The 25,172-nt window shown below is 34.6% G+C and overlaps 1 protein-coding gene across 2 annotated transcripts in view; it reads right to left on the bottom strand.

Moving 5' to 3' along the window:
* Rb1 (RB transcriptional corepressor 1) overlaps positions 1-25,172 on the bottom strand; it is a 133,809-nt gene that overhangs the window by 74,431 nt on the left and 34,206 nt on the right. For both annotated transcript variants that reach the window (XM_048341373.1, XM_048341374.1), the window contains exons 7-17: positions 22,821-22,931; positions 20,454-20,596; positions 17,678-17,755; positions 14,707-14,816; positions 12,971-13,048; positions 8,721-8,808; positions 4,876-4,992; positions 3,762-3,818; positions 3,533-3,564; positions 3,373-3,449; positions 2,072-2,268 (exon numbers count right to left, since the gene is read on the bottom strand). In XM_048341373.1, coding sequence (XP_048197330.1) covers positions 2,072-2,268; positions 3,373-3,449; positions 3,533-3,564; positions 3,762-3,818; positions 4,876-4,992; positions 8,721-8,808; positions 12,971-13,048; positions 14,707-14,816; positions 17,678-17,755; positions 20,454-20,596; positions 22,821-22,931 — 1,088 coding nt within the window. The remainder of the gene's footprint in view (positions 1-2,071; positions 2,269-3,372; positions 3,450-3,532; positions 3,565-3,761; positions 3,819-4,875; positions 4,993-8,720; positions 8,809-12,970; positions 13,049-14,706; positions 14,817-17,677; positions 17,756-20,453; positions 20,597-22,820; positions 22,932-25,172) is intronic.

The raw sequence follows: 25,172 nt of genomic DNA, 5'->3' as shown, positions 1-25,172 counted from the left end.
AGCCATATATAATCAGTGTTTCCACTTCTTTATCACTATTTGCATCTCATCCTGTCCCCACTCTTTCATTTAGCAGTCTTCCATGCTGTCATTGTTTTTTGTTGGTTTTTTTTTTTTTTGGTCATTATTACTAGAACTTTACAGCTCTCCGAGGCTGCTTCCACAGTGACTGAAACAGCAAGCACTCCCTCAGGCTTTACAATGCTCTCTCTTAATGACTCTAATATCTTCTATTTCAATCTCTTATGTAAGGTATAATATTCTTTTTCCTGCACTTTGTTTAAAGGCTGGAGCTTCTCAGGATTCTGTCTGTGGTCTTCTCTTTTCAGACAACATTCTCCCCTTAAGTGACCTTAACCTTTCTCCAAATTCAGATACTCATCTTTGGAGCCACAAAGACTTGGGTTTAAATCATAGCTCCACTGTTTCATTTGTGCAGGGCAAGTTATTAAACTTCTCTAGTATTCATTTCCTCATCTACAATATTACTACCCCATGCGGTATTATGGAAATGCAATAATATAAGAAGTACTCACTAAATTGCTCTGGACAATTAACTTTCAAGAGACAGTGGCAATTTTTAGTGTATATGTTGTAGTGCAGCTCCTCAAATCCATATTCTTAGCATGGCTTTCCTTCCTAAGCTACACACGCATATCCAACTACTACTCTATTTGTATGACGTATAATTACTTCATACTCAACATAATCAAATGGAATTTCTTTCCCCAGAAAATGTCATCCAACAGTGGTATCTTATTTTAATGAATGACACTACTACCTACTTAAAGCCAGAACCTGTTGTCATGTAAGTTGACCCATCTCTGTCCTTTACTATACATTATACAATCCATTGCAACATCTGAAAATACCATGCCAGATCCTGTTTTCAGCTTGGCATACATTAAGCCACCTAACAAAAGCTGTGCATGTGTAATAATACATAAGGTTTATAACATGACTAATAGGTGACATGGATAATGAACACAAAAAGAGTGAAAAGGAAGAAAGAATGATTATAGTCTAGAATAAGAAAAGAGACAAAGCAAAAGGAAACTTTAAGATGTGGTAAACAAAAAGGTAGGGATGGGGAAAAGTATTTCCTTGAGGACAGGCAGAAACAAACCTGCTTATGCTGAGTCGTAGTTAAACAAGAAAGAACAAAGAAAAGAATGCAGGCAACAAGTCTCAAATTTTGAGAGCTCATAAACCTTTTACATTCTTAAATTACTGAGGATCCAAAAAAGCTTTGTTCACATATATATATATACATATATACACGCATATATATGTATATATAACCAAACTTTATTTTAATCACAGGAGTTATCTTCACAAAGTTACTCACTATTGCTCTAGATTTTTGGAATGAAAAAGTAATAAATTCAAATATTAACAATATATGATTACATAGAAGTTCTCTATTATTTCATCTCCTAGAATAGCACACTAGGGCTTTCATTATCATACCATCCTATTATAAACAAACAAATATTATTGTAGTAATTTACATTAGTACGTAGGCAATGTTGCATTTGTTAAGTCAAAGGTTTTACTAACTCATGTGCTATGAACAGAATGCCTGAAAGAACAGGATTTGTGCCCCTTATCATGTTTTAAACAATTCCTATAATAGACAATAGTGTAGTTTTGTGTTAGGTGTAACAATGGAACAAAAACAAACCCTACTAAATGAACAGAAAGTATAATTTTAATCATCTAAATAGCATAATCTCAAATTTTTAATTTTCTTGAAATTTAAGAACATTTACATTGTAACAACAGTATTTTAAATAAACTACCCAAACATTTTAAAGTCTTTTGCTTTACTTTAAAATGCTATGTTTTAAGAAAAGCTATTCTCAAACCACTGTATTAGATGCTCTGGGGAGTCCTAATAAAAGCCTATTCTAATATTCCACTTAATTCTTAGTTTATACATTGAAATGACATAATTCCTTAAATCAAATATTTGCTCTTACGGCAAACATTCTCACTAACAGATTATTTATTAGCCATATGCTAATAAATATCTAAAAAGTATTTTTAATTATTTCAGCTAATTACTTACTGAGAGCCATGCCAGAGATTCCATGATTTGATGTTCACATCTTTCTAAATGTTTAATCATTTCTCTTGTCAAATTAGCTTCTGCTTTGATAAAACTTTCAATCACTTTGTAAAAATCAAAGGCTTTTAATTCAAGTACATTCAGAATCCATGGGAAGGACAAATCTGTTCCAGAATCAAGATTCTGAGATGTACTTCCTAAAAAATAAAAGAAGAAAAATGTGCAGGTGAAATGTTAAGGCCTGAACTAAATATTTTTATATGGAAGGCTTTCTCAAAGAAAGAAGGTAAAATAAAGCAGAAAGATTCAACAACATTTATTTATAGTATTATACTCTGGAACATACAGACTTCGATGAAATAGGCTTCTTTACTTTACATGTGCATATGTTTTTCTAAGAAAAAGAACTCACAGCTTATGTCAAATTTGCAAAAGCTAAGTAGTCTAAACTTTTTCAGAGACAAATTTAATAGCTTACCAGAAAGTCATTAGCATATTCATTTAACTTTCATTAATCCTTGGAGCAAAGAAGGAAAGATTTTTAAAATATTGCTAATTTCATCTCTTTAAAATGCAGTGTTTAAAATGTTTCTGTAATGAATTCAGTTTCTCTTTTATTGCCCTTTTGTTTCTGCATGCAAAACTTAACATTTGTGACATTATTTACAAAAGAATCTGTACTCAAAATTATTTTTTATACCTGGTGCCAGTGGCCCACACTTGTAATCCTCCTAGCTACTCAGAGTAGCTAAGATCTTTGGGGATTGCAGTTCAAAGCCAGCCTGGGCATGAAAATTCTTGAGACTCTTAACTTCAATCAAAAAGCCAGCAGTGGGATAGCACCTAGGCCCTGAGTCCCAGAACGGACATAAATTACATATATATGTGTGTGTGTACATTTATTTATCAGAAAATACTATTTTAGTTGGTGTAAAAGCATATACCAATTAAAAAAACATTCAGGCTGTGGTGAATTCCAGTTCAGCTGTTGGTCTCATGAGCACAGTTTATATGGATGTTTTCAATACTGGCTGCTCTAAATGCTCCTTTGGCCTTTACAAATTCATAGATCCTTAAAGAAGTTTCAACAACTACCTTTCATGGATTAAAGTGTTCACAATAAGAACCTACTACTATGACACCCACAAAATGACTGGAAAAAATTAAGATGTTAAGCTACTCTTAAATATCTATGACAACCAAAAACAAAACAAAATTATAAAAAAAACAACTACAACACACCATAAGGGTTTTTTTTTTTACTTTAAACTAAAATGTTTATTTACTAAAATTTAACTTACTGCTATATGTAGCCATTACAACTTCAAGAGCACACGCCAATAAAGACATATGAAAGATATTGTCATTCAGGAGTTTGCTAAGGGAAGAAAAAGAATGACTTTAAAATATTTACTTTTATACAAAGAAGAACTTATTTTTACAAAATTTTAAAAAAATTACCTAAAATTTTGAATGGATAGCCGTTCTTCTTCCTAAAACAAAAATTTTAAGGTTTAATAAAGCCTTATTTGTGAGTGACATTGTCCAAAAAAAAGTACTCTTTACTTGACTTACGTAATTATAACCCCTTTGTACATCAACTTTAGAATGACAATAAAAATTTCTTTTAAAAAAGATCTTATTTATGCCAGCAGTGACCTTGCTGTCCATTACATTCTTTTTAACTTACTGATTTAAGCATAGATTCCATCACTCGGTAATACAATCGAACTCCAAGTTTATATCGCTACAAAGTAAAAGAAAAATAAGATCTTACTATTTTAGAAAATTACATAGTTACTTTCTAGTAAGTATTTTCTTGAAACATATTTCAGAACCTTCTGGGAAATATGAACTATCAAAGTATCACATAAGTAGCAAGGTGCCAGTGGCTCACACCCATAATCTGAGATATGTGGACCTTGGTTCAAAGACACCTAACAAAAGAACCATTATTATGAAAAAACACAAAACAAACAAACAAAAAAACAGGCAGAAAAGCCTGTGAAATTCTTATCTCCAATTAAGCACCAAAACGTTGGGAGAGGAGCTGTAGCTCAAATGGCAGAGCACTAGCTATGAGCAAAAAAGCTCAGAAAGGGGGCTCAGACCCTGAAGCTCCATGACTGGCACAAAAAGAAAAAAAATTAAAAATCACAAAAGCTACCTAAAACTCAATACTTAAATATAACTAATGGTGAACATTTGCAGGAAATTATCATGAGAACAGGTTAGCTACCTGACTTCCCTTCAATCCATTTCAATCTGCATCATTTATACTAAGTGCAGGTTATATACCCAGTACTATTTTAAGTATGCTTAAGAAAACAATCTCTGTTCACAAAACTTAACAAAATTGGTAAAAATCAGACAAAACCAAATGTATCAGCACAATATTTTAACCAACTAGTACCTATCAGTTGAAAGAGTAATCAAAATTTTGAGTTACATATACACACACTAAAAAATGGTATGCATAATATAAACCCATTCACATAATGTATACATGAGTATTCATGTGTAGAAATCAAAGTAGATACACCAAAAATTTAATAATATTAAATTTTATTTTTTTCTTACTTGTACCTTGTAAATCTTCTACAATAGGTATATGTGCTTTTGTTTTTTATAATGAGGTAGGGCATGGTTTCCCATTTAGTTTCCCATAAATAGCAGCATACCCAAGGAGATGAACTATCCTATCCACCAGTATTTTATGACTAGACAAATAACGATTACAGTAGCATACAGTATAGCTAGAGCTGCCTTTAAAATTTCTACATTGTAGAAATTAACTCAGTTACCTGTGACCCAATTTCAGCACATCCTTGTCCCACGGCTTTCGCAAATTTCTCTTTAAAGATGTGTCCAATATTGTTCACTCTTTTCAGGATATTTTCTCTTGGATTCACTGTGCAGTTCTTTAAGAGATGTAGAGAGAAATCAATATTGAGGAGATTGTTCATTAAAATTATTCAATAGGAATTAAAATTTCTACTGCATCGTAGACAACTGAGCTTTCAATTATTTAAAAGGAAACACTTTCACAATAACTAAGTAAACAAGACTAATGATCAGATGCAGATAACTAATTTCATTGAATGTAGTAACCAAAAAAACCCAAAAAACAAAACAAAACAAAAAACAATAAAGAATAAAAAACCCACACTATTAAAAGAAATTACCTAACTTTTCTGCTCCTAGGTTAGGGAAGAGCAGATTTCTTAACTCCTTTACAAATCATGACTTCTCACCTAAGCATTTTAATAAGATACATGTTACCTTCCCCCAAAAGCAAACGAAGAAACAAAACAAAGATGTGAATTTGGTATCACTTCCCAATTCACAGCTGTGTTTTAAACAAGTTAAGAATTAGTGAAATCATTTAACTACATTTTCACAAGTATCAGAGGGGAAAATGGGTAAAAAAGAAATTCTAATACTTTGTCTTTTGGGTAAGACTACATCAACTTTAATCATTAAAGTAATTTACAGGATGATATATTAAAATAAGTAATATGATGTATTATAACATCTTATAACTCATTAAAATATATCAGAAACATCTTAACATATCATCTGTGATCAAAGATTGATCTTATTTTTTGTAATCTTTATAGATATGTTCAAAGTATTTCACAGTTAAAAATAAACTTTCAAAATTAAGTCTGATTGTAATTCTTTGTAATATATACAGTATCACTCAAAAAATTCACATTCTGCTGATCACTAGTGGCTTATGCCTATAATCCTAGATACTCAAGAGTCTGAGACCAAGAGGACTCCCACTTCAAAACCAGTATGGACAGAAAAGCCCACAACATCCATTTCCAAAATAAACAGCAAAAGGCTAGGCTGGAGAGATGGTTCAAATAGTAGAGAACCAGTCAAGCAAGCAAACCAAGCAAGTTCAAGGCCATGAGTTCAAATCCTAGAACTGGAAAACAAAACTCACATTATAAAATATCTAAAATTCTATGTGCCCGAAAGAAAAAAACACAAATCTTAGATGTATGTGACAAATATTTCCTGTCATAAAATCTTGTTGTCCAAATGTTCATTAAAACATATATAGCTTCTAAGATTTTACAAATAGGGAAGATGACTGGTGGCTCATGCTGTAATCCTAGCTACTCAGGAGGCTGAGATCTGAGGATGACAGTTCAAAGCCAGCCTGGGCAGCAAAGTCCATGAGATTTTATGTCCAGTAAACTACTCATAAAAAGCCAGCAGTAGCACTGTGGCTCAAGTGGTAGAGTGCTATCCTTAAGAAAAAGAATCTCAGGGACACACCCAGGGCCTGAGTTCAAGCCCCAGGACCAGCACCAAAAATAAATAAATAAATAAACTAAGAATGTAGGAACTGGTCAGGAACAGGTGACTCATACACATAATCCTAGCTACTCAGGAAGCTACGGTCTGAGTATTGAAGTTCAAAGCCAGATAAAGAAAGTCCATGAGATTCTTAACTCCAATTACTTAAAACAAAAACCCATCATAAGTAGAGCTGTGGCTCAAGTCATAGAGCACTAGAATTGAGTAAAAAAGCTCAGGGACAGGGGCTGGGATTATGCCCTAGTGGCAAGAGTGCTTACTTCTTATATATGAAGCCCTGGGTTCGATTCCCCAGCACCACATATATGGAAAACGGCCAGAAGTGGCACTGTGGCTCAAGTGGCAGAGTACTAGCCTTGAGCAAAAAGAAGCCAGGGACAGTGCTCAGGCCCTGAGTCCAAGCCCAGGACTGGCCAAAAAAAAAAAAGCTCAGGGACAACATTCAGGCCCTGAATGCAAGCCCCAGGACAGGCATCAAAAGAAAAAAAAAGACACTTACTCTGAGACAATCTGTCATCTACATGAAACTGCAGTTAAGCTATAAAGTTTCACTTAAAAATTAAGCTTTAACCTGGACTTGACAAAATGTCATCCAGGCAGAATTTTCTGCCCAACTTAAGTAATTAAGATGAAAACAAAACCTCCTTTTTAGTGCTACACTGGAAAAATATTTAAAATGATATTTGCGAAGAGATTATCATTCTTTTAACATCTATCATTATCCTTGCTAACAGTTCTAGGTAATTGGATAGGTATGTTTTGGCAAATATTCTTGTCCTACAGATAACTCATAGACAAAAGCAACTTAATACAAGTTGGACAAGCAATATTAGTTCTAAGCCAACACAATTATGAATATGATGAAAGAAATTACTTTGCTATTCCTGCAGAACAAGGCAAGAGATGACAACAGAATATGACTAAATCACAGGCATGTTATGGTAGTGGGAGTTGTTAACAACTATAGAAAGCATATAATTACTAGAATAAGCCAAATTTTTAAAAGGTGTTTTGGCCTTGTATATAGTGAGTCCTAACCTTTACTCACTTAGGTTAAATAAGGAGTTAGTAAGCCTGTTAATATGGATGCTAGGGTTTTTGTGTTTGTTTTCTCTTTCTCTCTCCTTTTTTGGAAGAAAAGTTATCAGGATCTTTCAAATATCAAATTCAGGATCTATTAGAGATTGCAAGTTGAAATTCACACAACACCAGGTAAGAATTGTAAACAAAAGTGAGTTAAATAGATGATAAAAAAATATCTCATATCATATAAGACAAGGATAAGCAAACTCTATTGTTGAAGTTACATTTAAAGTTCTAGGTGAATTTCCTTTGGCGTATGCCACATGGCTACTGTATATGATTTTGGTACACTGGGTATTGTATATATGCCTACCTGATCTAGGGAAGGGAAAGAAAAACGAGGGTGTAAGATATCACAAGAAATGCACTCACTGCCCTATTATGTAACTGTGCCCCTTTTGCACAACACCTTGTCGACAAAATTTAATTAATAAAAAAAGAAAGAGCACAAAGCTATGATGACTGTTCAGTCCTATCTGACATTACTTTTAAAGAAAATATCTTAAATGTAACCAAAGACAAGGGACAGAAGAACAAATACTATACTGACAGAAGACTTGTTAATTTTAGCAACAATAAGAACCAAAAAATAGTTAAATGATATAATCAGAACAATAAAGTAATCTCTTAAACTTCTCAAAGTAAATGTCAAACTAGATCTGAAGATCCAGCTGAACCATCTCTCACAAAATAGAGATAAAGTCTTTTTTCTTTTTGGCCAGTCCTGGGCCTTGGAATCAGAGCCTGAGCACTGTCCCTGGCTTCTTTTTGCTCAAGGCTAGCACTCTGCCACTTGAGCCACAGCGCCACCTCTGGCCGTTTTCTATATATGTGGTGCTGGGGAATCGAACCCAAGGCTCCATGTATATGAAGCAAACACTCTTGTCACTAGGCCATATTCCCAGCCCTAAAGTCATTTTTAAGTTAAAAAAAAACTTGCAATTTTGTTCTAAACTAATCTTACTAAAATAATTTTTTTAATCTGAAGAAAGAAAATTATATAAAAAGTGACATATAACTTGTAACAGAATGATGTGCAAGGAAAATGATAGATGTAAGAAAATCTGAAAATAAAACTATATTACAAATCATTTCTAATTTAGGGGGTTAAGAAAGCATGAAATAAGATACATTAAACAAGAGGTAAGTACTTTAAAATAGTATTTTAACTTCTAATTTCAAATTTCTCTGTCAAGGTATCACAAAAAATAATGTTTAATATATGGCTTACATTGAAATAGGCAATCAGATTTTCAGATGGTTGATCACTTGCTGAATTTAAAATCATCATTAACTGCTGTATAGTATTCATAACAGTCCTAGGGGAAGAAAAAAAAGAAGCATTAATTAAGGGGAAAAAGAGAGAAACAAGTTAAACACATCTTCCAACACACTGTCTTCTAGTTATCTTTTAAAAGTTCCTTGAAATAAGGTCTTATGAACAGCCAGATATGATCATGTATGCATGTAATCTCAGTACTCAAAATGACTGCAGCAAGAGGATCAGGAATTTGACCTCATTTTCTAAAACACCATTGCAGGTGGTTCATGCCTGTTATTGAAGCTATTCAGGAGGTGAAATCAAAGCCAACTGTTTGCAGAAAAGTCTGTGTGAGACTCCATTTAAAAAAAAAAGGCAAAAAGCTGGTTTGGAGTCATGGCTCAATTGGTACAGTCTCAGCCTAGCAAGCTCATAATCAGTAAGTTTATAATTACAAAAACTGATATCTTTACAAATAAACTGAAATATGTTAATACAGCATTAGTCGGCCAGACAAATGGCATTATTATAGCACAATATATTTTCATATCATATGGAGAAATAATTGGCATCAAGACAGCACTTTGACTAAGCATTATCATAATTAAATAATAAACACTTCCAAGTAAAGACAACAGGTATTTAGTAACTCAGGTAAAGATACTCTCTTTCAGAGATCTACAAGAAGAAAGGATGTCCAAGTTCTAGGTAAAGAAAAAAAATTAATCTCTTAAAATCCCTTTCATTTCAGGGCTGGGGATATGGCCTAGTGGCAAGAGTGCCTGCCTCATATACATGAGCCCCTGGGTTCGATTCCCCAGCACCACATATACAGAAAATGGCCGGAGGCGCTGTGGCTCAAGTTGCAGAGTGCTATCCTTGAGCAGAAAGAAGCCAGGGACAGTGCTCAGGCCCTGAGTCCAAGCCCCAGGACTGGCAAAAAAAAAAAAAAAAAATCCCTTTCATTTCATACTTTTTTTTCCTTTTTTCTTTTTGCTGGTCCTAGGGCTTGAACTCTGGGCCCTGTGCTGTTCTTGAGCTTCTTTTTGCTAAAGGTGAGTTCTCTAACACTTGAGCCAGAACTTCCAGTTTCTTTGAGTAGTTTATTAGAGACGAGAATCTTACAGAGTTTCCTGACCAGGCTGGCTTCAAACCACAACCCCCTGGTCTCATCCTCCTGAGTAGGTAGGATTACAGACAAGAGCCACCGGCAGCTGGCTATTTCTATACTTTTACAAACATGGATTTGTGTGTGAGGTATAGAGTAAAAATTAGTATTCCAATTTTTGGAGTACTATTACATTTGAGACAATGCTTAAGGATGAAAAGAATTGTAGAATTGTTTAGAGCTGAATGGACCTACATAGTCAAACATGTTCAGGCCAGGTGCTGGTGGCTCACAACTGTCACCCTAGCTATTCAGGAAGTTGAAATCTGAGGATCACGGTATAAAGCCAGCCTGAGCAGGAAAGTCTATGAGTCTCTTCTCTCCAATTAACTACCAGAAAACCAGAAGTAGAGCTGTGGTTTGAGGTGGTAGAGCACTAGCACTGAACAAAAAGAGCTCAAGGACAGTGCCTAGGTCCTAAGTTCAAGCCCCACCAGACAAAACACAAAATGACAACAAAAATCCATGTTCAGTGTTCTCAGCAAAGACTCTCTAATCTGATATCTATACTACACCCTTCAAACATGTTTCCATGTGGCTTTTATAGCTTTTAGATCCATTAATCTGCTAAAAACCAAAAGACCTTTCCCATTTGTTCTACCAAATAAGGCTTCCTTAAAGCATTTGATACTCAAACACTGGGTCTTTGCTGAAACTCAGTAGCCTCCTATGGTTTTATTAGTTTCTAACATTTGGCTCCAAAATTACACTCTTCTCCTAGAAGCTAACTTCTTTCTACCTAGTGCTTAAGTGCTAGCGTTCTTACTGCTTAACTCTTGCCATCCGTGCATGGCCATTCAGTCACATCTATTTTCATGCACAATGTATTTTTCATGTATCCTAATACTTACTATTTGCTTCCATAAATGTCCTAAGAACAATATTCCATACACAAATTCATCAAATATTTATCAATCTTATTTTGGTTCCTATATTCCCCCCACTACTTGATCAGTTCTTATTGTCAACATCTCTCAACAGAACTGTAACAGTTTTTATTGTGAAATGTGTTTTCTTTCTTTCTTTTTTTTTTTTGGCCAGGGCCTGAGCACTGTCCCTGGCTTCTTTTTGCTCAAGGCTAGCACTCTGCCACTTGAGCCACAGCGCCACTTCTGGTCGTTTTCTATATATGTGGTGCTGGGGAATCAAACCCAGGGCTTCATGTATACAAGGTAAGTACTGTTGCCACTAGGCCATATTCCCAGCCCCTGTAACTGTTTTTAAAGACTTTATTGAGGACCAAAGATTTTTCACTTACTGTGGTAGAAGGTCTAGCCATGTAAACTCTTAGAAAATTCCTCAGGCTATTGTAATTTATATCCTCATTAAAAAGCACTAACACAGATTGGCAGCCTATTTCTTGCCTTCTTCTGTCTTCCTGAAGTTACCCTTCATAAACCTCTAACATGGAAACTTATTTTTTAAAAAAGCAAGCCTGACTTTATCCTTACCCTGTGACTTATCCATTCATTGCACAGGCTACCTTATCCACAGTTGTGAACACACCATAGAAGGTCACTCCAGCTATTTTATCCTCCCATTTTACAATTAACACAGGGCTACTAACAATTCACCAGACACACTATGTCATTTCATACTTCAATAGTTTTATACATCGCTATTACCAACCCCTGAAATTCCTATCTCATGAAGTATGTCAAATTCAGTTTAGGCATCACCACATAAAATCTCTTCTTTGTCATCTGATCTTGCCTATAATTCTATTACTATGTTTATGTAAAATGTGTATGCTTATGTGTCTATACAGCCATTTGAAATATGGTAGTATTTGCCTACTACGTACCAAGCTAGGCCTTAATTATAAATGGCTAACAAAAAAGTTATAGTCCATATGGTTTGGAATTTAAACTAAACTATTATGGGTATGAATGAAAAGTAAGCAACACATAAATGAATTTATAATTAGTGATAAAGCGTTAAAAGTTATCTTTTTTTTTCTTTTGGTCCTGGCAACTGGGGCTTGAACTCAGGGCCTCACACTCTGGCTTATTAGCTTTTTGACTCTATTACTTGAGCCACATCCTCCACTTCCAACTTTTTGCTAGCGTAGAGATCAGAGCCTCTCAGATTAGTCTCCCTGGCTGACTTTGAACCACAACCCTCAAATCTCACAATCCTGATTTATTAGGATTACAGGCATAAGCCAGTGATATCTGGCTAAGAATTCTTTCTTTTTTGAAACAACAGCAGTATTTGTGATGACCATAAAGGAAAAGTAGCAGCTGGAAATCCATAGAAAGAAAATAAGGAAGAATTTCAGAAAGAAAATACCAAATATGGAAAATTTGCAAATACAAAAAAAAAAAAACAAGAGAATCAAAAAAGGAAAAAGAAAAAAGATGACCAGTGTGTACCCAAAGCAGAGTAAACAAAAAAAATCAAGATGAATTTGGAGAAGAAACAGGAGTCAGATCATACAAAGTTTTATAGGCATTGCTAAGAAATTTGCATTGTATTCCAATTACAACTGGAAGCTATTAGAAATTTTTAATAGCAAAGTGAATATACATAAACTGATTTGTTTTTGGAAGTCTACTGAGAATAGATTTGTTGGTGGAAGAAAGAAACAGTCTTTGGTAAAAGCAGAAATGACAAAATTAGTAGGTTATTGCAAAAATTTCAAGAGAAATAGGAAGATGTCTTGGATAAAGGTTGTAGGAGTAGAAATGGAGAAAAGCAAAGGGACTTCATATTTTAGAAGCAGATTCAATACACAAAAAAAGAATTAAATGTGGAAAGTGAGTAAGAAAAAGAACATTTTTTAAAAGTTCAAATCATTTAAAGACATGTAGATCAAATATATATTTTTTCTTTACTAAGATGGATCACATTCACATTTTACATTATATTCCTTCTGAAGAGACGTATCTAGGTCTAATAACTATAACCTAAGCAACTCATATAGAGGACATAAAGATCTCTCAATATGTTACGTGTACAAATACAAGATGAAGCAAATGGATAAACTTGAAGCATTATAAGTCACTGAATAAGCAATCACAATAAAAATTACAAGTAGGAAAATTCATACCTAACTGGAGTATGTGGAGGAATCACATTCACTTCTTCATCTGGGTTACATTTTCGTGGTGTTCTCTGCATCTCAAAACTAAATGATAAGCAAAGTCATTCATATAACAACAAAAAAAAGTATAATACCTCCTGTTGTCTCATATATCAGACAACATAACTAAGTCAGTAGGAGAACTGCTGCTTAAATTTTTCTTTACTATCATTCTTTTTTTTTTTTTTTTTGGCCAGTCCTAGGCCATGAACTCAGGGCCTGAGCACTGTCCCTGGCTTTTTTTGCTCAAGGCTAGCACTCTGCCACTTGAGCCCCAGTGCCACTTCTGGCCATTTTCTGTGTATGTGGTGCTGAGGAATCGAACCCAGGGCCTCATGTATACAAGGCAAGCACTCTTGCCACTAGGCCATATTCCCAGCCACTTTACTATCATTCTTAAGTGTGTGTTTCTTTCCAATAAAGTTTATGACAAAGGTGCAGCCAACCACTCAGTATTTTTCTTAAATGTGAAAGAAAGTCAAGTGTTTTGTTGGTGGTGGTATTAATCAAACTAAGAATTTTAAACATTGATGTTCAGGTTATATTTTCTAGAAATTTTATTTCTACTTAAATAAAATAGGAAATATTTTATTCGAAATTAAATTAGTATTTTCAATTTCACATTAAACAATTTCCTCCTAAAAACAAACCTTACTTATGATCAGCCAAGAATCTTTTTAATAATTACTGTAAACAGTTCCAATTTTAGAATTTTCTCTGTTAATTCCAGAGCATACATCTTCTTAATTTTTAAAATGATTTAGGCAAGCAATACATTAAAATAATGGAGAAAAACCAGACTACCATTTGAGTCAACTAATTGATTCAACCATTTCCTCTTTCCTTTTGCCAATACTGGGGCTTGAACTCTGAGCTTCTCCATAGGCCTTCTTGCTCTCTGCTAGTGACCTACTACCACTTGAGCCACCCTACCCCATGCCAACCCCCTGCCCAGAGTTTTGCTGGTTAGCTGAAGATGGAATCTCATGAACTTTTCTATCCAGGCTGCTTTGGATTAACATACGCAAGGTCTCAGTCTCTTAAGTAGTTATGATTACAGAAGTGAGCCACCAAGTACCCAACTAATTTAACTATTTTCTTTTTTGAAAAAAGAAGAGAAATATTTATTAAAAAAGAAACATATATTGTTTCTAAAGTTTTAGCTTTAGTTAGTTACCCACTTATGTGATGGTATAGCATTTGCTCTACCATTTTATTTTTGTTTTCTTTTTTTATTGTTAGTCATGGGCTTGAACTTGGGCAATGTTCCTGAGCAATCTTGCTCAAGGGCTAGTGCTCTCCTACTTTTGAGTCACAGCTCCACTTCCAGGTTTTAGGGGTAGTTAATTGGAGATAATCTCAAGACTTTCCTCCCTGGGCTGACTTTGAACCACAATCCTCAGATCTCAGCCTCTTGAGGAACTTGGATTATAGGCATGGGGCTCCAGCACCCAACCTCTACCATTTATTTTCTTTTAATGTACATTTGAAAAATTACTATAGTCAGCTAACACAAAGATAATTGCTGTAAAACATAACTTACATAAAATCTTATTACTATACCTTACTGAAAATACGGTTAGCCTTTTTATTAGTGCTTTATTATGAATATTTAAAAGTCAATATAACATATTTGATTTACTCACATCAGTTAGTCTATATCAAAGGCACAGCAATAAATAAAAGTATATTATGTGCAATACCTGTCTATAGGATCAGTCTGAAGAGTTTGATCGTGATCCAAAAATAATCGTGCATCAAGATCTTTATTTTTGAGATAAATTTCTTCATATCGTTTAGAGAGACTTTCAACCTTAAAAAAAATCATAGCTTATCTTTTTGTGTAATTAAATCTCTCAGCATACATTAGCAGATTTCATTCAAGGATTTTTATACATTTCATATGCAACATAATTACAGTCTAAACGGAGAGACAAATTTATTTAGATGTATGTTTAACTTCATAAGTATACAAGGACAGTTTTTCCATGTTTAGATTGAATCATTGTCCCTATCTTACCTTAGGCACTAATAATCATCTACATATTGGCAGTTATATATGATATAATAAGATAAATTAAAAAATTACTCAAGTTTTAAAAAATTTTAATACTTTCTAAAGGGAAAAAAAGGTCATGGTATGCATTTAAACTTCTTCAGAGTTGAAAACAGGTTTTGCACTTAAGAAAGTAAGAAGACTCATTAACACAACACCGGATCCCTTCTTACCTCTCCAGTATCATACCTTACCACTCTTCTGTCCTGTCTCCCAACCTTAAAGAATTTTTTGCAATTCACTGGATAGGCTACATAATCTACTTTTAAGTCCAACCCATAGCAATGTCATCTCTCATAAAACTTACTCAATTCAATAATCACATCATCTCCAAACACTTTTTAAAAACACTAGATATACGCTAGATATGCACAGAATCCTGTGTATACTTCTATCAGACTCTTGAAGACTCTTGTAATGTTCTATTTATTTGACTGTCTCTCCCTTAAGGATAACTGAGAGTTAAATCGCAGTGCCACAGTATCTAGCATAAATACATAGCATCAAATATTCAACTAATATTTATAAAATAAGTTAATGATTCAAGAATTGGCTACTAAGCCAGATCACAGAAAAATGAATCTAGCTGCCTAATTTCATGCTTTTGGTCTTGATGACCAATAGCAGGGATTTATAAAATATGCTTCATCACTGAGAACTTGTTCATTATGTAGCAAAGCAACTATTTCATCGCACAGTTCACCATATCACCTAAAATTATTGGTCATTCTGTTCTCACTAGAAAGACATTTGTAGCAAAATATGAAAACAGACAGAAGATGACAGACCACTAACACAAAATATTCTTGCAATACAATCACATTCATTCCAACCAAAACAAATTTTTTATTGTCAAACTGATGTACAGAGAGGTTACAGTTTCATACATTAGGCATTGGATACATTTCTTGTACTGTTTGTTACCTCCTCCCTCATCCCCCCCCCCCCCCGCCAAAAAAAATTATTTTTGATTAACCAGGGGTCTGAAGGGTTTGTTGTTGTTTTGGTCTTTGGGCTTGAACTCAGGGCCTCGAGGCTGTCCTTAAGCTTTGGTGCTCAAGGCTATGTCACCTGAGCCATAGCTCCATTTGCAGATTGTTTTTGTTTTTATTAACTGGAGATAAGAGTCTCATGGACTTTCTTGTTAAGGATTGCTTTGAATCATGATCCTCAGACCTCAGTTTCCTGTGTAGCTAGGAGTGCAGGTATAAGCCATCAGCACATGGCTGATTAAGACACTCAAAAGAGATGTTCTACATTATGTAACACAGTAATGAAAATAATGTTAATTGTACTAATTGTAGAACATATGCTTGACAAAGATTAGCAAAGCAAATTATAATTTAACAACTTTTTTAGTGATACTGGGGTTTTGAATTACTTGCCCACACTTGCTAGGCAGGCATTCTATCACTGAGTCATGCCTCTAAGCCCTTTTTGTACTGGTTATTTTCAGATAGAGACTCAGTTTTGACAAGGCCCATAAATTAACCCCACAATCTTCTACTGTACACTTCCCATGGCAGCTAGGATGACAGCTGCACACCATTATGCCCAGTTTTTTCTTTTTTTTTTTTAACCCCTCAGGGCTTTGTGCTTTCTTTCACTTTGCTAAAATCTGGCACTCTCTAAAAGAAAAGTTTTTTCTTTTGAGATAGTCTCACAAACAGGCTGGCCTTGAACTGTGATCCTACCAATTTCAGCTTCCCAAGTATCTCAGAACCTTGTGTATGGCTCTATAATCAAATGTGTCTGTTTAGTTGTACCACATTTAGATATTCAGTAGCATTTAGAAATTTAAAATCCTACACTTTCATTTTGTAAAATCAGTAAAGATCAATTTCTAGTATAAATCATAAAATGATGCTTATATATTTGAATATATATTCAAAGAAAATTTTGTTATCATACAAAAATTGATTTTACAATTCTACCTAGGGGGCTGGGAATATGGCCTAGTGGCAAGAGTGCTTGCCTCCTACACATGAGGCTCTCGGTTCGATTCCCCAGAACTACATATATGGAAAACGGCCAGAAGGGGCGCTGTGGCTCAGGTGGCAGAGTGCTAGCGTTGAGTGGGAAGAAGCCAGGGATGGTCATGCTCAGGCTCTGAGTCCAAGGCCCAGGACTGGCCAAAAAAAAAAGAAAGAAAAACAATTCTACCTAGGTAGGTTCCTTTCTTTGGGAAAAACATATATATATATATATACGCGTGTGTATATATATACATATACACACGCGTATATATACATATATACATATACACACGTATATATTTATGTATGTTTGATATACAGTAAATTGATTTAAATGTGAACGCAGCAAGTTGCTGGTGGCTGACACCTATAATCTTACATACTCAGGAGTCTCAGATCTGAAGATTGAGGTTCAAAGCCAGTCTAGAATAGACAAATCTGATCTTATCTCCATTTAACCGACAAAAAGTCAGAACTGGAAGCATGGCTCAAATATAAGTGTTATCCATGAGTGAAAAAGACAAGAGAATGAAGCCCCAAGTTCAAGTCCCAGTACAAAAAAGGTAAAGAAAAAGAAACAATCCTCCCTCCCCAAAGTCTTAGAACATATTACTTTTTAAATTAAATTTTCTTTCAGATTACCTCTGGAAGTCCATTAGAAGTTACAATTCCAAGGGAGTTCATAAATGGTATAAAATTTTCAAAATAAACATTTTTAACCTGAAAAAAATGAAGTACAACATGACCATTAAAATATAAAACAATCTAATCTGTCACTAACACAAGAATAAAAGTAATTCATATTTGATTAATGGCATATATTCATTAATGAAACATTTATAAATTGAGTTATTTACTTTTCAATGTATGTACGCCAAATTCCAAGTCATAAATGAAGACTATTCATGAAATTTGATTTATGAGAAGTCACTGAAATCAACTCCATATTCAACAAATGATTAAAAGAGCACTCAAAGCAGGGTGCTGGTGGGCTCTCGCCTGTCATCCTAGCTACTCAGGCGAGGCTGAGACCTGAGGATTGCGGTTCAAAGCCAGTGAAGGGCAGAAAGGTCTGTGAGACTCTTATCTCCGATAAACTACTCAGAAAAAGCCAGAAGTGACTATGTAGTTCAAGTGGTAGAGTGCTAGCCTTGAGCACAGAGAGGCTCAAGGACAATGCCCAGGCCTCAAGCCCTAGGACCAGCCAAAAAAAAGAGCACTCAAACAAATTAAGCAATTGATCAAAGTTACACACACACACACACACATATAGAGTTGGAATTAAAATCTATACTTGTCCACCATCAAATGCCACAACTCTTCTGACACTGCCTCTGATTTCTCCCCAAAGTATATTTTGGGCCACTTTGTACACACACTTTCTGATACTGCTCAGGGAATAGGACGGCAATTTTTAAGCAAAGAAATATTTTACACACAAAATACACTATAATTTCAAGCCAAATAAGAATGTTTTGTGGAGTAGGCATTTTTTCATGTAAAAGTACCCTACAGTTAATAAGAATTTTTTCAAAATTACAGACAGAAGGGTGAGTCTGATTAAGGTATGTTGTATGGGTATATGGACATGTCAAAATGGAATCACCATTGGGGTGATGTGGCTCACATCTGTAATCTTAGCTACTCAGGAGGTTGAAATCTGAGGATTGCAGTTTGAAGCCATCTCGGGGCAGGAGAGTCTGTGAGATTCTCATCTCCAATAACCTACCCAGAAAAGACCAGAAATGGTGCTGTGGCTCAAGTGGTAGAGCACTATCCTGAAGCCAATCAAGTCAGGGACAGTGCCCAGACCCTGAATTTGAGCCCCAGGACTGGCACAAAAATAAAATTAAAAAAAAAAAGTCAAGTAGCCAGGTACTGGTGGTTCATGTCTATAATCCTAGCTACTCAGGAGGCTGAGATCTGAGGATTGCAGTTCAAAGCCAGCCCAAGCAAGAAAGTCCACGACATACTTATCTACAAATAATGACTTCAAAAAATGTAAAGTTGATATGTGGCTCAAAATAGTAGTAGAGGGCTGGGGATATGGCCTAGTGGCAAGAGAGCTTGCCTCGTATACATGAGGCCCTGGGTTCGATTCCCCAGCACCACATATATAGAAAACGGTCAGAAGTGGTGCTGTTGCTCAAGTGGCAGAGTGCTAGCCTTGAGCAAAAGGAAGCAAGGGACAGTGCTCAGGCCCTGAATCCAAGGCCCAGGACTGGCAAAAAAAAAAAAAAAAAAGTAGTAGTAGTAGATCACTAGCCTTGAACACCAAAGCTCAAGGACAACACCAGAAAGAGGGACAGGGGAGGGAACAACACCCAAGTATACCTACTTGATAGGAATGAAAAAGAAAACCCACAATCCAGTCAGGTATCAGTGCTATAATCCTAGCTGCTTAGGAGGCTAAGATCTGAGAATGACAGTTTCAAGCCTGTCTAGGGAGGAAAGTCCAAGAAAATCTCATCTCTAACCACCAATGGGTCAGAAGCGGAGCTATGGCTAATGGTTAATAGTGCTAACCTTGATCAAAAAGCTGAGGGACAGTGCCAGACCTTGAGTTCAACACCAGGACCATTTCAAAAAAGAGAAAAGTCATAGTCAGAAAACCTAGAGTTATACTACTGGCTACGTAATAATAGGTTACAGAATTTTAAGCAACTTTCATTTCTTTCTTTTCCAAACTTGGAAATGATTTAATATCATTTTCTACCTTCTACTTCACCAAAAGCTATATTTAGCTTACAAACTCATAAATAAATACATTGGGTGGTATGTAAAGGTATATAAATATATTAACTGAAATATGGTAGATTCAAGGGAGATGTGAATTAGTGTAATTTCTTAGAAAGGTAAAATCAAAGTTCAGTAAAATAAAATATCAGATAGTGGATATTCAAAAGGGGTGGGATAGGGCCAAAAGGAAAGGGCATAGATGAAGAAGGGGAGAATGCAGTCAAGAGTCCAAGGTATATCCAACAAAATTAAGAAGAGTGAGGGAAGGGGATGACAGGGAAAGATGGATGAGAATGTTGAAGGGGGTGACATTGATCAAGATGCATTCTATTCATAAACTTCTTTGTTAATTGGCAACTCCTTTGTACCACTACTTACTTAATAATTTTTTAAAAATTAAGCATTCTTCCAGGAACCAGTGTTTTATACCTATAATCTTCATTCCTCAGGAGTCTGAGATTTAAGAAATAAGATTCAAAGCCAACCTAGGAAGACAAATCTGACTCTTATTTACAAACAAGTGGTAGAGTGAAACAGCTGAGTGAGAGTGTAAGGCCCTGAGAGCCTTAGTAAAAGAAAAAAAAAAGGGCAAAAAAATGCTCAGTTAAAGAAGCATATTCTGTTAGAAGAACTTATATCCAAATCTGCTTTAACTGTTCTAAAGATATCATAAATTTACCTCATCTATATTACACTCATGTTCTTTACAGAGAACTTCAATAATTCTTGTATCATTTTCTAGTTGTTTTGCTACCCGTGCACTTCTGTTCTGACCTCGCCTGGGTGTTCGTGGTGAACCATTAGTAGGTATTACCGCTGTTTCTGTAAAAATAGTAAATTAGGTCAGAACAATTGCATATTTTACCATACAAAAATAATGAAATATTCTCATTTTAACCAGAAAAGTTAGAAAAATATTTGTATAGTTTTACTTCTTTTACATTACAAAGACAATAATTTCATCTTATTTAAAACCTACTATAATCTTATTTTATTTATTCACTTTTTTCAGGGTGGGGTGCTACCAATAGAATCCAGACCCTTATATATTCTAGGCAATCACTCCTCCTCAAACCCCGAATTCATATTGTAACTTATATACTGATATTAGCTTTTGCCTGCCCCAAATAGCCCAAAAGGAACTACAACACCTACAAATCCGTGTGTGTGTGTGTGTGTGTGCCAGAAAAAGTCACCTTAGAAACTCATTCTAAGTGTATCTTACTCAGTTTGCAAGTGTAAAAACTACTTTCATCTTATAGCCTTAAATAAATGAGCAAATATTTATAGATTCAGTTTCTAAATATAGTATAAAAATAAGCTTTAGTTTTTTGATATGATATGACTGTCATTTTGCTAAAAAAAATCTTCACAGACATTCAATGAAAGAGAAAAGGATGAAAACATATGTAAGGATATGCTTCAAGAAAATACTACTGGGGGAATTGGGCAGAAGATGGGGCTACAGACTGATGATTGATTATCTATTGATGCTACATGTTAAGAATGTGGAAACATGTACTACTGTCCTCACTGTCCTCATTTGGATCCATTAAAATTCTCCAGACAGGGCTGGGAATGTGGTTTAGAGGTACAGTGTTTGCCTAGCATGCATGAAGCCCTGGGTTCGATTCTTCACTACCACATAAACAAAAAGCTGGAACTGGCGCTGTGGCTCAAGTGGTCGAGCACTAGCAAGCCCTAGGCCTGGAAAAAAACTTCTCCACACAAAAGTAAATTCAAGATTCACTATACTCAATTCAATATCTCATCTCGGTTTCTATTCAAAAGTGTACTTAAAGAATTAAGTATAGATCTGAATATCCAAAAGATAAAAGGTAACTGAAAGAAAAACATGACATCAGCTTATTGGAGTTATAAAACTGAAAAGGTGGAAGTGCAGAAAAGGCAGAAAAAGGAAAAACTTTACAGGTGGAAAAAAAATGTGAAGCAAATTTGTTTTTTCTAGAATTTAAAATTCATTTCTTTTGCTTTGCATGTGGTTTCCTAAATGAAAGTTCCTGTCTCCTGTACAAAACCTTTTGTAATACATTTGCAAAATTGTATTCAAGACTATTTTTTCCATTAAGTTAATGTTAATAAGGATTAATTATGCTTCAGTCTTTCAGCCTCTTCAACAACACTTTGAGACTTCTCTGTTTGATTTGTCATCTACATGTACTAATAACAATTCTATCATTACAGCAGAAAGAAATCAGTCTAGCTCCAGGAAATTTACATTTTTTCTGTAATATAAAAAGTGATTTTGAAGTCCTCCTGCCAAGACTACCAAAGGAAGAAATTCTAGTCTAAGAAGAATATACTCATCTTTGAAAAATGCTACTTCATTGTATTAGAAACAGTTTTTAATCAAATACTTTCCCATTCATCATTCACTACCATAATATAATTTATGGTTTCTTTACAAAAACTATCAGTCATATAGTTATTACATCATATAACACTAACAATACTTTAAGCTGTCCTTGTAGAATGGGCTGCTTTTCCCTCAGTTTCATTGATATCTCAGTCTTACCTCTTAGTCTTCTTTAAGGGAAATACTTTCATCCAATTTTTTCAATACAATGCCTTCCCCCAATCTTAACTACTGGCCAATACTCATTTTCAAATACTGTCTCTTTTGTTGGTATTCTTTGATTTTCTACAACTGAGAAAACTTTCTCATCTCCCAAAAGATGATAGGACTTTAACTCCTTCCTTATATTTGTCTTTCATTCCCTAACCATATGGTAAACAGTTTTGTTCTACCATGAATTTCCACTACAATATGCTACCTTGCCACAGGCTTAAAGAAACAGGCCAAACTGATCATGGACTGGAACCTTCAAACCTATGAACTAAAATAAATGTTCCTTCTATATAAAATGATCAACACACGTATTTGTTACAGTAATGGAAAGCTGTCAAAAACAAGTGCACAGTGCATATCTGACTTCATCAATTTGAGAATAAAACTGGGTATACTGAATATTCAATAAGTGGTGATGACAAAGTACAAGGGATATACATTACTTAAAGTACTTACTATATGGTTCTTTGAGTAATGCAGGAGGTGATAGCTTGATAAAATAGTCTAGCACACACAGCATTAATTGAAATGAGATTACCAAATCATCTTCCATTTGCAGTACTTCACCTGAAAATAAAGAGATTCACTTTTTTAAGGAAAATTAGATATCTCTATTCTGTATCCTGAGAATTTTACACTTTATATTATAATTAATTCTGTATGCATAGTTAATTCTGTATATAAATTTTACTTCTGTAAACCTTTTTCCCAGAACTAGAGCAGTGGCTTAACAGCAGCCTAGCAATGGAGAGTCCCTGAGGTCAAACACCAGCAGTGCCAAAAAGAAAAAAAAAATTTCCAGTTTTGGTATGAGCTACATAATGTATTACTTCTGAAAATAATTTTGAAGCATAATACATATAACTTTTTAATTATGTTTATAAAAGCTCATATTTTCAATTGTCAAAATATATATCATAAAATATATAAATGTATGTTTAAAATATATGTGTAAATATATTTCAATACTCCAAATATTATAATAACCAAAACCATTAAGGAATAACAAATTAAGGCTATGGATATAGCTCAGAGGATGCAGAGCCCTTGCCTAAAATGTGTAAGGCCTAGGGTTCAATTCCCCAGGACTACAAAGGAAAAGAAAACACAAAATTAATATATCATTTAAAAATCGCTAGATTGGGCTGGGAATATGGCCTAGTAGCAAGAGTGCTTGCCTCCTACACATGAAGTTCTCGGTTAGATTCCCCAGCACCACATATATGGAAAACGGCCAGAAGGGGCGCTGTGGCTCAGGTGGCAGAGTGCTAGCCTTGACAGGGAAGAAGCCAGGGATGGTGCTCAGGCCCTGAGTCCAAGGCCCAGGACTGGCCAAAAATAAATAAATAAATAAAAATCGCTAGATTGTAAAAAGTAATTTGGCATTCTAAAAGTTAATACTATATATTTATATACATATATACATATATATGCGTACATAACTAGGACTATAAGAAAATAACTGCTTATAAGAGATATAGATACACACAACATATAAACTATGGCCTAATATATCTACTGCATCTTTACTTATGGCTCTATTATTTTTTAAAGGAAAGTTTAATTCGATTCACATTCTAGCTTCTGAGTATCTGACTGCTAAACTAGCAGTAATGTCAACAAATATTGAAGGTGAGGAAAATGTGTGAGAAAACTGGTAAACCTACATCAGATAAGATTTTAAATCCATATATATGATGCCACGGATATATTTTCAATATATACAAAATAAGTTACTAAGAAACACTACAGATGTAAAAAATGAAAGCACTTCTAAGTAAAAAGTGTGAATTACATGAAAGACTATATTTTCTCCAATATCCAAGGAATCAAAGGAAAAAAATTTACTACTTAACACTAATAGTAATACCAAATTTGAGGAGAACTCAAAGGGAATCCTCACTTTTTCCTCTTCAAAATTAAAGAGTAAAAATGCTGAGAGAAGAGTAAAATGATATAAATAAACAACACAGCTACCTGACAAATATAGATTCCAGTACACTGTGCTGAAGTGGAATAATCTGAATCCTGACACAATTTGACTATAAAAAGAAGAATTATAAAGGTTATTCTAACAAAACTCAGAACCATAAAGGCTTATATCACTCAAGATGAATTCTCTAGTTTCCCTTACCTTCCAGCTAGAAAAAGGCATATTGCCTGTTGGTACACTGATATTCTTTGGGAAACACAAACAAGTTATGGATTAAGTAGAAAATAGATGAAGAGAGATTCCCTTCAAACCACCTCAGAGAAAACATCAAATTAGGGTCAGCTGCATAAAGTCTCAGTAAGATTTTAAAAAAAAGAAAGCAGATGAGAAGAACAGCAATTACATAAATACATCACAGAAAGAAAAACAAAGAGTCACAATATAGGAAAGCAAATAACAAAGGGTGAACTAATACAACAGTGATACTCTCAAGACATTATGTTGGAAATAAACTTCACAACTTGGGGAGGAGGGAAGTGGTAGGGAAGGGTAAGTACGAGAAAAGGATAACACTGTTCAACAAGAAATGTATTCATTACCTTACTTATGTAATTGTAACCCCTCTGTACATCACCTTCACAAAAAAATAAAATAAAAAATACTTTGTGAAAAAAATCCAAGTGAAGAACCTAATATCGAAAAGTCTTAAAAAAAAAAAAAGAACTTAATGAATTCACCAGGCATGTTAGAACTTGCTTATAAACTTGTACTCTAGAGGCAGAGACAGCAGAGTTGAAAATGTGAGGCCAGCCTGAGCTACTTACGGAGGTCTCATATTACACAAGAACAGGAGCTAGATAAGCTAAGAAAAAAGC

Source organism: Perognathus longimembris, chromosome 3 (genome assembly GCF_023159225.1).
Source record: "Perognathus longimembris pacificus isolate PPM17 chromosome 3, ASM2315922v1, whole genome shotgun sequence".
Taxonomy (NCBI): Eukaryota; Metazoa; Chordata; class Mammalia; order Rodentia; family Heteromyidae; genus Perognathus; species Perognathus longimembris.
Note: the sequence above shows the minus strand (reverse complement) of the source record. Positions and strands in the feature narration are given on the sequence as shown.